Source organism: Hyla sarda, chromosome 5 (assembly GCF_029499605.1).
Source record: "Hyla sarda isolate aHylSar1 chromosome 5, aHylSar1.hap1, whole genome shotgun sequence".
NCBI lineage: Eukaryota > Metazoa > Chordata > Amphibia > Anura > Hylidae > Hyla > Hyla sarda.
The window spans coordinates 128,322,573-128,336,591 of record NC_079193.1 but is presented as its reverse complement, the minus strand read 5'-3'; the positions used below and the strand labels follow the sequence as shown (position 1 = coordinate 128,336,591).

General features: G+C 41.6%; 1 protein-coding gene across 3 annotated transcripts in view; it reads right to left on the bottom strand.

Moving 5' to 3' along the window:
* Positions 1–10,926, bottom strand: part of LOC130273446 (receptor activity-modifying protein 3-like) — a 357,217-nt gene extending 346,291 nt beyond the window's left edge. For 2 of the 3 annotated variants that reach the window (XM_056520263.1, XM_056520265.1), the window contains exon 1: positions 10,410–10,926. In XM_056520263.1, coding sequence (XP_056376238.1) covers positions 10,410–10,476 — 67 coding nt within the window. In that variant the 5' untranslated portion in view covers positions 10,477–10,926. Of the gene's footprint in view, positions 1–3,655; positions 3,723–10,409 lie in introns of those variants that run through there. The other variant, XM_056520264.1, reaches the window with a different exon arrangement.
* Positions 10,927–14,019: the final 3,093 nt, after the last annotated feature.

The following is a 14,019-nucleotide window of genomic DNA, read 5'->3' as shown; positions in this document are numbered from 1 at the left end:
TCCATCTTAATATGCCTTCTCCTTTCTTGCTCTGCCGCTGTGAAGGTGTCGCATGGGTCCAATGGACCCAGCGGAACCTGTTATAGGTCCGATAATCCACAGGTGTCGGGGAAAGATTATTCCTGGCACAGCAAGGTGGTTAAAAGGTTAAATAATAATAATGTTTAATAGGTTAAAGGTCACAGTAGATGTGCAAGACGTAGAACTTTTTGTCACGTCTACTGTGAGGAGGTGTAGCATAGCGACAAATAATTGTCATTTGTGTGAGAAATAGCGACTTTTCAGGAAAGTCGCAAATAATAAATACGTGATCACTGCATGGCCAAAAATAAAATGGTCTACATTTGGACCGAAAAGTTAAAAGTATCTATATTATATAAAAAAAAGCATGAAAGTCGCTAAAAAGCCCGCTAGCGCCTGAACAGCGCCAAAACATAGACAATAAAAATGGTCTAAAGGCAATGATAAATCTCCCCCACAGTCTCTGTATCACTGAGGATTTTATTTACTGATTATTTCTTTAATCCTATAAAGCATCCCTCTTACAAGGTAGAAAAGGCTGTTCACAGCATGTTAGTAACTTCCTCAAATTCTCAGCAACTGCAAGAAACTATCCTGCAGGTTAGTGGAATCTATGCCACTACTAATGGCAGTGTTACTGAAGGCTGACAAACAACAATGCTGTTCAGCATGCTTGTATGACCAAGCGCCTTTATGACTATGGCCAGTGATTACCATGGCCACCATAAGCAGGCCACTCAGACACCTCTGATATACTGTATATCAAAATGCCATAAATACCTGTGGTGGAAATACTCATTTAAATCTATGGGATTTTTTTTTTTTTTTTGTCAAATAAAAACTTCTAAGTAGATTTTTTAAATATTTTCTGTTTTTATTTTTAGATGTAATTTTTACATATGTGCCATTTTGCTTAACCTACAGTCTTACATTAGTCTATTTTAGTCTTCCATTTTCTAGCCTGCTCTCCAACATCTCCAAAACCTGACTGAAACAACTGTAATAACAAAAGATTTTTCTAGCATAATAAATACAATATCACTTTCTACAACTTATATACAACTATTTAATAAAAATACATGAAAGAAGGTGTACTCGGCACCACTGTCTTCACGCTAACTGGAAAGGAATGCCCGGATGTAGTACTCTTCCCCTTGCAATTGCTGTAGGGGCAGATATCGGTGCTCATACGCTTGCATCAAGGTGCAACAGGTGCATCAAGTCCAAACAATGAAGATACAAAAAGCGGAGCACTCACCACATCAGACTTCTTGCTGCAAAAAGACTTTATTCACATTGTCTTCAGGGGATACAAGCAGGGATGTGCGTACGGGGGTGCCCTCTCGGTGACGGACCGTTTGGCGCCGAAGCGCTTCATCATTCCCGGTCTGACAAAGCGCTTCGGCGCCAAACGGTCTGTCACCGAGAGGGCACCCCGTCCGCACATCCCTGCTTGTATCCCCTGAAGACGATGTGAATAAAGTATTTTTGCAGCAAGAAGTCTGATGTGGTGAGTGTTCCGCTTTTTCTATCTTCATTATTTAATAAAAATATTTTGCCAAATTTTTCATCTCAGTTTTTATCATCATAATTAGGCTGCATTCACACCTTGTTTTTTACATACGGGTGCCGAATCCGGCTGGGCGAGGGGAAAACCAGGCGCTCCCGTACCCCAGCGGGATCAGCCCGTTACTCCATTTACTTTAATGAGCCGACAGAAGTCAAACGGTGACTCCGGTCGGCTCAGTTTTGACCCGTATGCGGTTTCCTGACCAGACCTGAAACCGTGGTATACTATGGTTTTAGGTCCGGCCCAAAACTGGATACGGGTCAAAACTGAGCCGACTGGAGTCACCGTTTGACTCCGGTCGGCTCATTAAAGTAAATGGAGTCATGGGCTGATCCGATTTTCCCCTCCTGCAGCCGGATCCGGCACCCGCATGTAAAAAACGAGGTGTGAATGCAGCCTTAGGCTGGGTTCACATCACGTTTTTGTAATACTGTTTTCGTATCAGGTTGTTGATACAAAATGGATTCCTCAAAACCGTACTAAACTGTATCAAAGCGTGTGTACAAATTTTAACCCGTATATGGTTGAAAACTGTATACGGTTTGAAAAAATGATGTCCGGTTGCATCCGTTTTTAAGAAAAAAAACGTATAAGTTTTTAACTTTTCACTCCATTATGAATAAAGTTTTACTTGTTAGATTTAAATTCCAAGAAAAAAAATTTTGGTGTCAAAAACCGTATGGTGAAAATTGTATGGAACCGTACGCACATATGGTTCTGTACGGTTCCCATTGAATCCCATGTTTAAAAAAAACGAATACGGTTTCCATACAGTTTTTCATCAGGACCAAAAACCATGGTAGGCTACGATTTTGGGTACGGGAAAAAACTGACAAAACCGTACAAGGTGTAAAACGGACACAACCAATTTTTTCAATGGCGAGTCAATGCATACGGTTTTCAATATTGTTCCATACGGTTTTCACATTGAAAACGTATACAGGAACTGTATTGCAAAAACGTGGTATGAACCCAGCAGGCAATATTATTGCTATACACCTTCTCTAGCCAACATCTAACACTGGTGCTCTACTTTCACATCTGATCAATTTTAGTTGTAGCTGCTGCAACAAATTTAGTCGACAGAAAACATCCAGATATAGTTTTTAATTTTCTTCAACAAAGTCAGAAGAGTTTACATTATCAGGGCCTCAAATCCCTTCATAAAAACGAGTCCTGACATGTTTTTTTTATAACAATTGCTTCATCCAGAAAATAATGAGTATCATCTGTATTTTTGTAACTACAATAAAATATTGCTATATTGGACCACACTATTATTACTTAGATATGCACTTTAAGGCTCAAATCAACATATGAAGAGTTCACTCGGGAACATAAGAGCCACACACAGTCATACTGAAGCAGGAATATATTATAGATAATGCTAGAAATTGTATTATATACTCTGTCTGCCATCTTTGCCAGATATAAATATGAGTTTCCATCCAACTAATTTTTTTCTTTATTTTATTTTAATCAATTTCCATTTCAGAATGCTTACATTCCCTTATAGTCAAACTATCAGCCTGAATAATCTTAAGGCTTCATTGCAGTTCCAATTCATGACTGGATTTTTGCTTTAGACGTTGTATTGTAGATCAGGAGGGGCAGGGTATTTGACAAATGTCTAATGTCATGGGGGAGATTTATCAAAACACGTCCAGAGGAAAAGTTGTTCAGTTGCCCAAAGCAACCAATCAGATCGCTTCTTTCATTTTTAACAAATGCCTCTGCAAAATGAAAGAAGGGATCTGATTGGTTGCTATGGGCAACTTTTCCTTTGCACAGGTTTTCATAAATCTCCCCCATAGCCTTACTGTTAAACCTCGGGTCTTTGCATTCTGTATTAATGAAATATTATTGTTTTGATTGCCAATTTGATTGGCAATTGGCTGATATTTGATTTGTTAGTGGCATCAGCATTAGTAATAGCTGGTGACACAAGACTGGCAGAGACTGGGCTGGAATCACATAGTAAGTATATTGCAAATCCAAGAAAGCAACAAGTGAGCTCCAGTTGTGATAACAATAAATAAATAAATAAATAAAAACCATGCTTACCTTTCACACTCACCACCATCACTGCCCCCGTAACCATGTTGGTTTCCATCGTGTCAGCACAAGGACCTTCCCATTCAGCCAATCACTGGCCACAGCTGTCATCTGCTAAACGGTCAGGTCCTTGTGACGACACAGGAACGAGAAAGTTCTACGCAGCAAGGACTGATACTGTGATAGTAAAGAGGATTGGGAAAGATATACATATGTTTTTCTTCTATTTGGTCCCAGCCTAGCTTCAATTCTTTATTAAAAAACACAGTATCCAAACCCCTCTAACCTCTAGATGTCATCACATATACAGTTATGTAGTTGCCATCTAGAACTTAACAGACCGCGGTGTATATGTACACCTTGATAGTTAAATGCTTATAAAGGAGCTGCATTAGCTCAATACGCTATAAGGAATGGAAACTATAGGTGGTGAGGAACGGCAACTATCAGTAGCCAAGACCTCACCATTAAGGGGTATTCCAGGAAAAAACTTAATCCTTTCAGTACTTATGAGATTCTGAAGTTAAGGTTGTTCTTTTCTGTCTAAATCCTCTCTGATGACACCTGTCTCGGGAAACGCCCAGTTTAGAAGAGGTTTGCTATGGGGATTTGCTTCTAAACTAGGCGTTTCCCAGGACAGGTGTCATCAGAGAGGATTTAGACAGAAAAGAACAACCTTAACTTCAGAAGCTCATAAGTACTGAAAGGATTAAGATTTTTTTTATAGAAGTAATTTACAAATCTGTTTAACTTTCTGGAGCCAGTTGATATATATATAAAAAAAAGTTTTTCCCTGGAATACCCCTTTAACCCCTTAAGGACTCAGCCCATTTTGGCCTTAAGGACTTTTAATTTTTACGTTTTCATTTTTTCCTCCTCGCCTTCTAAAAATCATAACTCTTTTATATTTTCATCAACAGACTAGTATGAGGGCTTGTTTTTTGCGTGACCAGTTGTCCTTTGTAATTACATAACTCATTATATCATAAAATGTATGGCGCAACCAAAAAACACTATTTTTGTGGGGAAATTACAACGAAAAACGCAATTTTGCTAATTTTGGAAGGTTTCGTTTTCACGCCGTACAATTTATGGTAAAAATGACGTGTATTCTTTATTCTGAGGGTCAATACAATTAAAATGATACCCATTATTACATACTTTTCTATTATTGTTGCGCTTAAAAAAAATCACAAACTTTTTAACCAAATTAGTATGTTTATAATCCCTTTATTTTGATGACCTCTAACTTTTTATTTTTCCGTAAAAGCGGCTGTATGGGGACTCATTTTTTGCGCCATGATCTGTACTTTTTTTTTATACCACATTTGCTTATAAAAAAACTTTTAATACATTTTTTTTATTTTTTTTTTTATAAAATGTATTAAAAAAGTAGCAATTTTGGACTTTTTTTTTTCCGTTCACGCCGTTCACCGTACGGGATCATTAACATTTTATTTTAATAGTTCGGACATTTACGCATGCGGCGATACCAAATATGTCTATAAAATTTTTACGCTTTTTGGGGGTAAAATAGGAAAAAAATGATGTTTTACTTTTTTATTGGGGGAGGGGATTTTTCACTTTTTTTTTTACTTTTACTTTTACATTTTTTTTTTACACTTGAATAGTCCCCATAGGGGACTATTCATAGCAATACCATGATTGCTAATACTGATCTGTTCTATGTATAGGACATAGAACAGATCAGTGTTATCGGCGATCTCCTGCTCTGGTCTGCTCGATCTCAGACCAGAGCAGGAGACGCCGGAAGCCGGACGGAGGAAGGTGAGGGGACCTCCGTGCGGCGTTCTGAATGATCGGATCATTCATTCAAATCGCGCACTGCCGCAGATGCCGGGATCTGTATTGATCCCGGCACCTGAGGGGTTAATGGCGGACGCCCGCGAGATCGCGGGCGTCGGCCATTGCCGGTGGGTCCCTGGCTGCGATCAGCAGCCGGGATCAGCCGAGCATGACACGGGCATCGCTCCGATGCCCACGGTTATGCACAGGACGTAAATGTACGTCCTGGTGCGTTAAGTACCACCGCACCAGGACGTACATTTACGTCCTGCGTCCTTAAGGGGTTAATGACCGTCGCTGTCATCATTAACCTTTTAGATGCTGTGATCAATGCCTGTCATGCAGTCTAAAAGCATTGTCGGTACCTAAGTGCTGCTTATCGGACCCCCTACACAATTGCAGATAGTCTGATATGCTAAAATGGTGGTGGAAGATCACCTCACCTACCTCTGACTGCCTTATCGCCGATCTCATGATGCAGCCTGGCAGACCCAGGCTGTATCAGTGGTGCACTGATCTCACTGTTCATTGCTATGTAGCATAAAGTGCACTCCCCAAAAGTTGCAAATTTGCAGTTTTCCTTTTAATTTCCCCACACAAGTTATATAATTTTTTTTGTAAAATAAAAGAGTCATTGCAAAGTACAATTTGTCACACACAAAAAACAAGCCCTAATAAAGGACTGTAGATGAAGTTATGGCTCTTAAGCTGCATTCACATTACATTTCCAAAATCCGGCTGCCGGATCTGGCTGGGAAATATCAAAACCGGGCGCTCCCATATCCCAGCCGAACCAGCGCCGAATCTCATAAGGACTCCGGTCGGCTCATTTTCGCGCCGTATCCAGTTTTGTGACCGGACTTAAAACCGTAGTATGCTGCGGTTTTAACTCCAGTCACTAAAACGGAGACGGTTTGACCGGTCTGACTCCGGTCGGCATATTTAAGTCAATGAGATTCGGCGCCTGTCTGGGAGCGCCCGGTTTTGATATTTCCCAGCCGGATCTGGCAGATGGATCTCGGACACATAATGTGAAAATTAAAACAACACATGCCACATTTTAGGTATGGATAGAGTTTTTCGATTTTTTACTACATACATCATTTAAAATTTTCATTTCTTTAATAAGCTCATCCCCAGAGTATCACTTTAAGAAGACCTATCGTCTAGAACAGTGGTCTGTCTCCAACCTGCGGAACTCCAAGATGTAGCAAAATTACAACTCCCAGCATGCCCGGACAGCCAAAGGCTGTCCGGGCATGCTGGGAGTTGTAGTTTTGCAACATCTGGAGGTCCGTAGGTTGGAGACCACTGGTTTAAAATATTTAAAATGCATAGCCATAAACAGAGTATAAGGGATAACCATCAATTATACTACATATTATACGAACATAAATAAATATTTCCAACCATTAAGTCTTCAGTCAACAAGATAAGTAAAGACTGTAGAATAGTGCATTGCTTGTTAATAATTGTAGATAAAGAAATCATGAAAATGTGTATTAGCCATTCATCACAAGGTTTCATTCACTGAACACTGCTAAAATGCACCTTCACCGTGACATTAATATGCTCCACGCTCGCACTCTTAGATAGACATAATTAGAATGGGAGCCAATGATAAAATGTCGCCCAGTAGCAGTGATAATGGACTGGTCCCTGCATTACAGATATGAGATCACTATCTAAATTATTCAGCTTCATGTTATTACTCCATTTCACTAGATTTTCCTATCAGAAGTGTTTTTCTTTCTTTATGGAAAGTCATCATTTAATTAGTAGTGGAATAAAACAATAGCTACAATACAGCTATAACTGGCAATGAGGCATAAAACACACACGTTCTTATAACATTGCTGTTACAGGCTGTTTTAAACAATACCTAACTTTTGCAATATGATAGTAATAAAAATAGTAACTACCGTATTTTTCGCCGTATAAGACGCACTTTTTCTTTGGGGGGAAAAGTTGGTGCATCTTATACGGCGAATACACCCCTATCGTGGCGGTCCCTGCGGCCATCAACGGCCGGGACCCGCGGCTAATACAGGAAATCACCGATCACGGTGATGCCCTGTATTAACCCTTCAGGCGCGGCGATCAAAGCTGACCGCCGCGTCTGAAGGGAAAGTGACACTAACCCGGCTGTTCAGTCGGGCTGTTCGGGACCGCCGTGATTTCACCGCGGTGGTCCCGAACAGCCCGACTAAATAGCCGGGTTAGTGCCTACAGGACACCGGGAGGGACCTTACCTGCCTCCTCGTTGTCTTCTCCGTTCAGGGATCCCCTGTATGGCCGGCTCTCTCCTTCCTCGTCATCACGTCGTTGCGTACGTGCATCGGCGTGCGTAACGACGTGATGGCGGCGACGGAGAGCGAGGATACCCGGCCGGCAGCAGAGATGTTCCGGAGTGACGGGGACACGGCGACAGCGATGGAGCGACATCCAGGGCAGCGGTGACGGGTCCGGAGCGGCAGGGACACGTGAGTATTACCTCCTATGCAGTGGTCTTTAATCTGCGGACCTCCAGATGTTGCAAAACTACAACTCCCAGCATGCCCGGACAGCCAACGGCTGTCCGGGCATGCTGGGAGTTGTAGTTTTGCAACATCTGGAGGTCCGCAGGTTGAAGACCACTATTGGGTTCAAAATCTTTATTTTTTTAGATTTTGCACCTATAAATTGGGTGCGTCCTATAGGACGAAAAATACGGTATACAGGATGCTTAGAGAATAGATTTTCTCATTATACAGGGTCCCTAGTTGGGAGTATTATGCTGCATTTCTGTATCCATATTGTGCCAAATACTTTCAGCTAGACCACAAGTCTAATGACTCGAAATGAGTGGAGACCCGAAATCTGAACCCCAAATTCACATGCACTCATTTAACCCCTGCAGCAGTCACTGAAATCAGCACTGACGCATGGAAATGTCACAAGCATTCTTACAAGTCCTCTACAATAGTAACATTAGATTAAAGGAGCTCTGTCATCGCCGCTTCAATTCTATATGAATGTGAGGAAAGTGATTGCGGTGGTCACAAAACCACTTAGAGGATATTTTACACTTAGTACAGAATGTGTATGTATAATACCAACGATCCATCAAGACATAGGATATTGCACTCTTCTCCGTGTAATAATCCGATATGGGAATTCCATATTAAAAGTAAAAAATGTTTTTTTAATTACAGGAGACAAATGAATCCCAAATGTTGAGATTGCCTTTCCCAGGACCCAGACTATTCTAGTCATGAAAAAACAAGGCTTGAACATCTCCAAAGTTCAGGAACCCCATGTTTGCTTGTCTAGGATTTCAGTAATAGAGGACTGATCATATCTAACACTGTGCCACAGTTCACACTACAAAATGACTCTGTTTTAAAGATCCGTACGAAGTTCCGTCTGAAAATCAGCTGTAAAACGGCAGTTACAAAATTACTAACGACCGTTGCAAAATTGCATTATATTCTATGGGATTTTTCTAATAGCCGTTTTAACCCGTTACAGTCCTTTATTAATAACGGACGTTATTTTGTGATGGAAGATAGTAACGGGAGAAATAGTACATTTCTCCTGTTACTATCTTCCATCACAAAATAACGGCCGTTATTGATAACGGGCTATAACGGGTTAAAGCTAATGGGATTTTCTAACAGCCGTATAGGATTTTGTAACTGCCGTTTTTAGCTGATTTTCAGACTGAACTATGTACGGATCTTTAAAACGGAGTAATTTTGTAGTGTGAAAGGGGCCTTAGGGTGCCTTCACACGGCCGTCTGTCCCCGTTTTTTGTATCCCCATTTTAGTTCCGTTCTTGCAGGCTGTAAACGGATTAAAAACGGTTTAAAAAAAAATCCCATTCATGTCAATGGGATTTTTTTACAATCCATTTACATCCGTTTGTACCCGTCTGCACTCATTTGCATTTCAGAAAAAACGGCACATGCAGTATTTTTTCTCCCGTAAAAAAAAAAAACTTCAGAAAAAACGGATACAGTAAATTTAACATAGTAGTCTATGGAAAACGGATGAGCCTTTAATGTCATCCGTTTGCATCCCTTTTTTCAATCTGTTTTTGATCCGTTTCTACATCTGAGCATGCTCACAACAAAAAGAAAATATATATTTTTAGGTTTATTAACTGAACAATAACGGATCCAAACAGATTCAAACGGATAACATCCGTTTGCATCTGTTATTGTCCGTTTGTTTTTTTAAGTCCATTTTAATTTTTGATGGGAAAAGAACGGGACGGGTCTAGACGGCCGTGTGAACGCAGCCTTAGGGTATGTTCGCACTACATAATTCCCCGAACGGAATTACGTGCTGTGAACATAAACATCAGTGTGAATGGGTTTTTGCGAGACTCGTTCACACTGCGGAATTTCAGCGGCGGACAATTGTTCCGCGCAAAGAACATGTTCATTCTTTGCGTGGAAGTCTGCGAACACTGCATAGCTGTCAATGGTGACGGCGCAGTGCAGCGCGGTCCTACCGCCAAAGTATTGTGGCGGCGGCCGCCAGAATGGAATTTCCGCTTGCGGAATTCTGCTAGCGGAGATTCCGTTAATAATCCGTAGTGTGAACATACCCTTACAGAAGTCACCCATGAGTGTCAAAGGGGTCCAGGACCCTCATTAACTAGAGCAGAGACTGAGGAGCCTCATAGACTTTCCGTATACTTCATTCACATATATACTTTACAATGGCTCCTGTACCGTGCAGCTGCTGAGACACAATACATTCTTCCCAGGATATCACAACATCCGCTTCTTGTTCAGTAATACATTCCCTGTTTGTTTGGATATCCATTGTATCCCACACATCCTCTGTGACAGCGCAGGTCCATCTGTCCCATCCTTTTCTAACTTCCCACAAGTTTCAGTGATGAGGTGCTGCAGCAGCTGCCACCCAGCAGAGACCAGACAGAGACTAGAACACTGACAATACTCACCACAAACCACAGACACGAAAAGTTGTAGAAGAGACAGGACATGTTTATCCATTCCGACCCAATGCATGAGGGTTATGACTAGAGGCTGTATGGAGGTCACACCCGGAGGATGAACTTCATCTTCTCTGGTCCCAGCACCAGGCAGGAGGGTGAGCCAGATGGATCATAAAGGTCGAGATGGAGATTTGGTCTTCCCCAGCACTCTCAGAAGATAACCATATAGAAAAGAACACAGTCCCGTGCTGGCTGCCGGCAATTTCCCTGGAGAGAGAACAAAGCCCAAGACTTCCTCTGTAGAATCTGCAGCAGCTCAGTGTGGATCCACCATATAGAGGAGCATGGTGTGCAGTGCCCTCACACTGTCTGTCACTCTTCCTCCACTATGGTGTGCAGTGCCCTCACACTGTCTGTCACTCTTCCTCCACTATGGTGTGCAGTGCCCTCACACTGTCTGTCACTCTTCCTCCACTATGGTGTGCAGTGCCCTCACACTGTCTGTCACTCTTCCTCCACTAGAATGTTACAGCAGCACAGATGGAGCAGAAGTTGTGATTTTTTCTCCTCACGGCATGGAGCAGCGTCAGAACTATTGTCTCCAGCCTCCTGACACACCTCCTCCCTCCCCCCGAGCAGCATCAGCAGCACCAGTCAGGGTTAACAACACCACAGCTGCCACCAGAGCTTGTAACTGCATGTGCCATGTCTACTGTATCAATGATGAAAGACTAGACCAGTGTTTCCCAACCAGGGTGCCTCCAGCTGTTGCAAAACTACAACTCCCAGCATGCCCGGACAGCATTTGACTGACATAGTTTTTGCGCGTAATCTGCGCGGAAATGGCTGGAAAGCCCTTCTTTCTCCCCCATTTCCGTGTGCAATTCCGCACGCAAATTCCGTGCAAATTCTGCGCTAATTCCTCGCGAATAGAAAATTATTTTTTCCGCACGTAAATTTTTCAGCGTGAATTCCTCTTGATTTACTCAGTGTGAACGCACCCTAATAGTTATTTTGTTGGACCTAGACATTAATTTCATAATTTAAAGGCAATTTACATCCTAAATCAAACACCTGTTGTTGTAAGTAGTGATGAGCGGCATTGCCCATATTTGAATTCGCGATATTTTGTGAATATATAGACGAATGCTCGTCTTATATTCTCGAATTTTGCGTATTTGTTATATTCGCATATGTGAATATTTGTATATTCGCGTATTGGAGGAAGAAAACAGTGAGGGGGGGGGCAACTTTACTATTGGTTGCTAGGGATGTTGTTTATAGACTCTGACAAGTGTATTTGCATCATTCTAATTGGCCCACAAGTGAAAAGAAGGAATATGCGAATATTCACATATGTGCATATGCAAAAAAAAAAAAAGCGAATATACGCAATTTTGAATATATAGCGAATACATTTGCGAATTTGTGATATTCGCGATAAAAAATCGAAATCGGATATTCTCGCCCAACACTAGTTGTAAGCAATTTGGTGTTATTATTCTTTGCTGATCAGGACCAAAACATGGAGTTCATGTACATTAGCTCCTGCTCCAGAAAGGCCTAGATAGTAACAACACAATGTACAAGCACAAACATCAAGGTCGATTAGAACAATCCAATAAACTCGTTTGCATTAAGTCCGCTCACGTGTATTTCTATGCAAGTATACACAGTATATGGTATGTTTATCAGGTCCATGCTGACTCCAGGAGAAACATTGGGAAGACTGGTATAAAAAAAAAAAAAAAAAAAAAACTAGTGCAAGGTAAAACAATAGTAACCATTTAGGCTAGGTTCAGACTACGGAATCTCCAGGCAGAAAATTTCTGCCCGGAGATTCCGAGTGCGGCCAGCGCCGGCTGAATCAGTCGGCGCTAGGACCGTGTGGACACTGCAGTCTCCAATAGACTGTAATGTGTTCCGTGCGGATTTCCACCTGAAGAAAGAGCACCCCCATTCTTCAGGCGGAAATTTCCAAGGGGATTGTCCGTTCCCAAATTCCGCTTCACAAATTCCGAAGTGTGAATTTGTGAACGGAAAATCATTCACTACACTATACATTTTAGAAAGCGGAATTTCCGCCTGCAATTTCAAAGCAAAATTGCAGGCGGAAATTCCGTAGTCTGAACCTAGCCTTAGGTTTCTGGTTCTATTATTCAATAGGTAAGTGATCTACTTTTACCATTCCGTCATTTTGATAAATCTACAGTAGGATTTTCCTTACTTAACCTTGCATGAAATCCACAGTGGATGAAGTTTTTGTTAAGATACTTAAAAATAATGTTACAAAACAACAAGAATATCAACTGATAGCTGTGGGTCTGACTTCTGCAGCTTTAACCCCTTAAGGATTCAGGGTTTTTCAGTTTTTGCACTTTCGTTTTTTCCTCCTTACCTTTTAAAAATCATAACCCTTTCAATTTTCCACCTAAAAATCCATATTATGGCTTATGTTTTGAGTCACCAATTCTACTTTGCAGTGACATTAGTCATTTTACCCAAAAATTCACGGCGATACGGAAAAAAAATCATTGTGCGAAAAAATCAAAGAAAAAAACGCCATTTTGTAACTTTTGGGGGCTTACGTTTCTACGCAGTGCATATTTTGGTAAAAATGACACCTTATCATTATTCTGTAGGTCTATACGATTAAAATGATACCCTACTTATATAGGTTTGATTTTGTCGTACTTCTGAAAAAAATCATAACTACATGCAGGAAAATTTATACGTTTAAAAATGTCATCTTCTGACCCCCATAACTTTTTTATTTTTCCACGTACAGGGAGGTATGAGGACTAATTTTTTGCGCCGTAATCTGAAGTTTTTATCGGTACCATTTTTGTTTTGATGAGACTTTTTGATCACTTTTTATTCATTCATTTAATGGTGTAAAAAGTGACCAACAATACGCTTTTTTGGACTTTGGAATTTTTTTGCGCGTACGCCATTGACCGTGCGGTTTAATTAATGATATATTTTTATAGTTCGGACATTTACGCACGGGGTGATGCCACATATGTTTACTTTGGTTTTATTTACACTGTTTTATTTTTTTATGGGAAAAGGGGGGTGATTCAAACTTTTATTAGGGAAGGGGTTAAATGACCTTTATTAACACTTTTTTTTTACTTTTTTTGCTGTGTTATAGGTCCCATAGGGACCTATAACACTGCACACACTGATCTCTCATCCTGATCACTGGCGTGTATTAACACGCCTGTGATCAGTGTTATCGGCGCTTGACTGCTCCTGCCTGGATCTCAGGCACGGAGCAGTCATTCGTCGATTGGACACCGAGGAGGCAGTGTCCTGTAAGCTGTTCGGGATGCCGCGATTTCACTGCGGCGGTCCCGAACAGCCCGACTGAGCAGCCGGGATACTTTCACTTTCTCTTCAGATGCGGCGGTCAGCTTTGATCGCCACGTCTGAAGGGTTAATACAGGGCATCACCGCGATCGGTGATGACCTGTATTAGCCGCGGGTCCCGGCCGTTGATAGCCGCCGGGACCGACCCGATATGACGTGGGGACACCGCGTGACCCCGCGGAATATCGCGGGAGCCGGCGGAGGACGTAAATATATGTCCTGCGTCGTTAAAGGGGTACTCCGG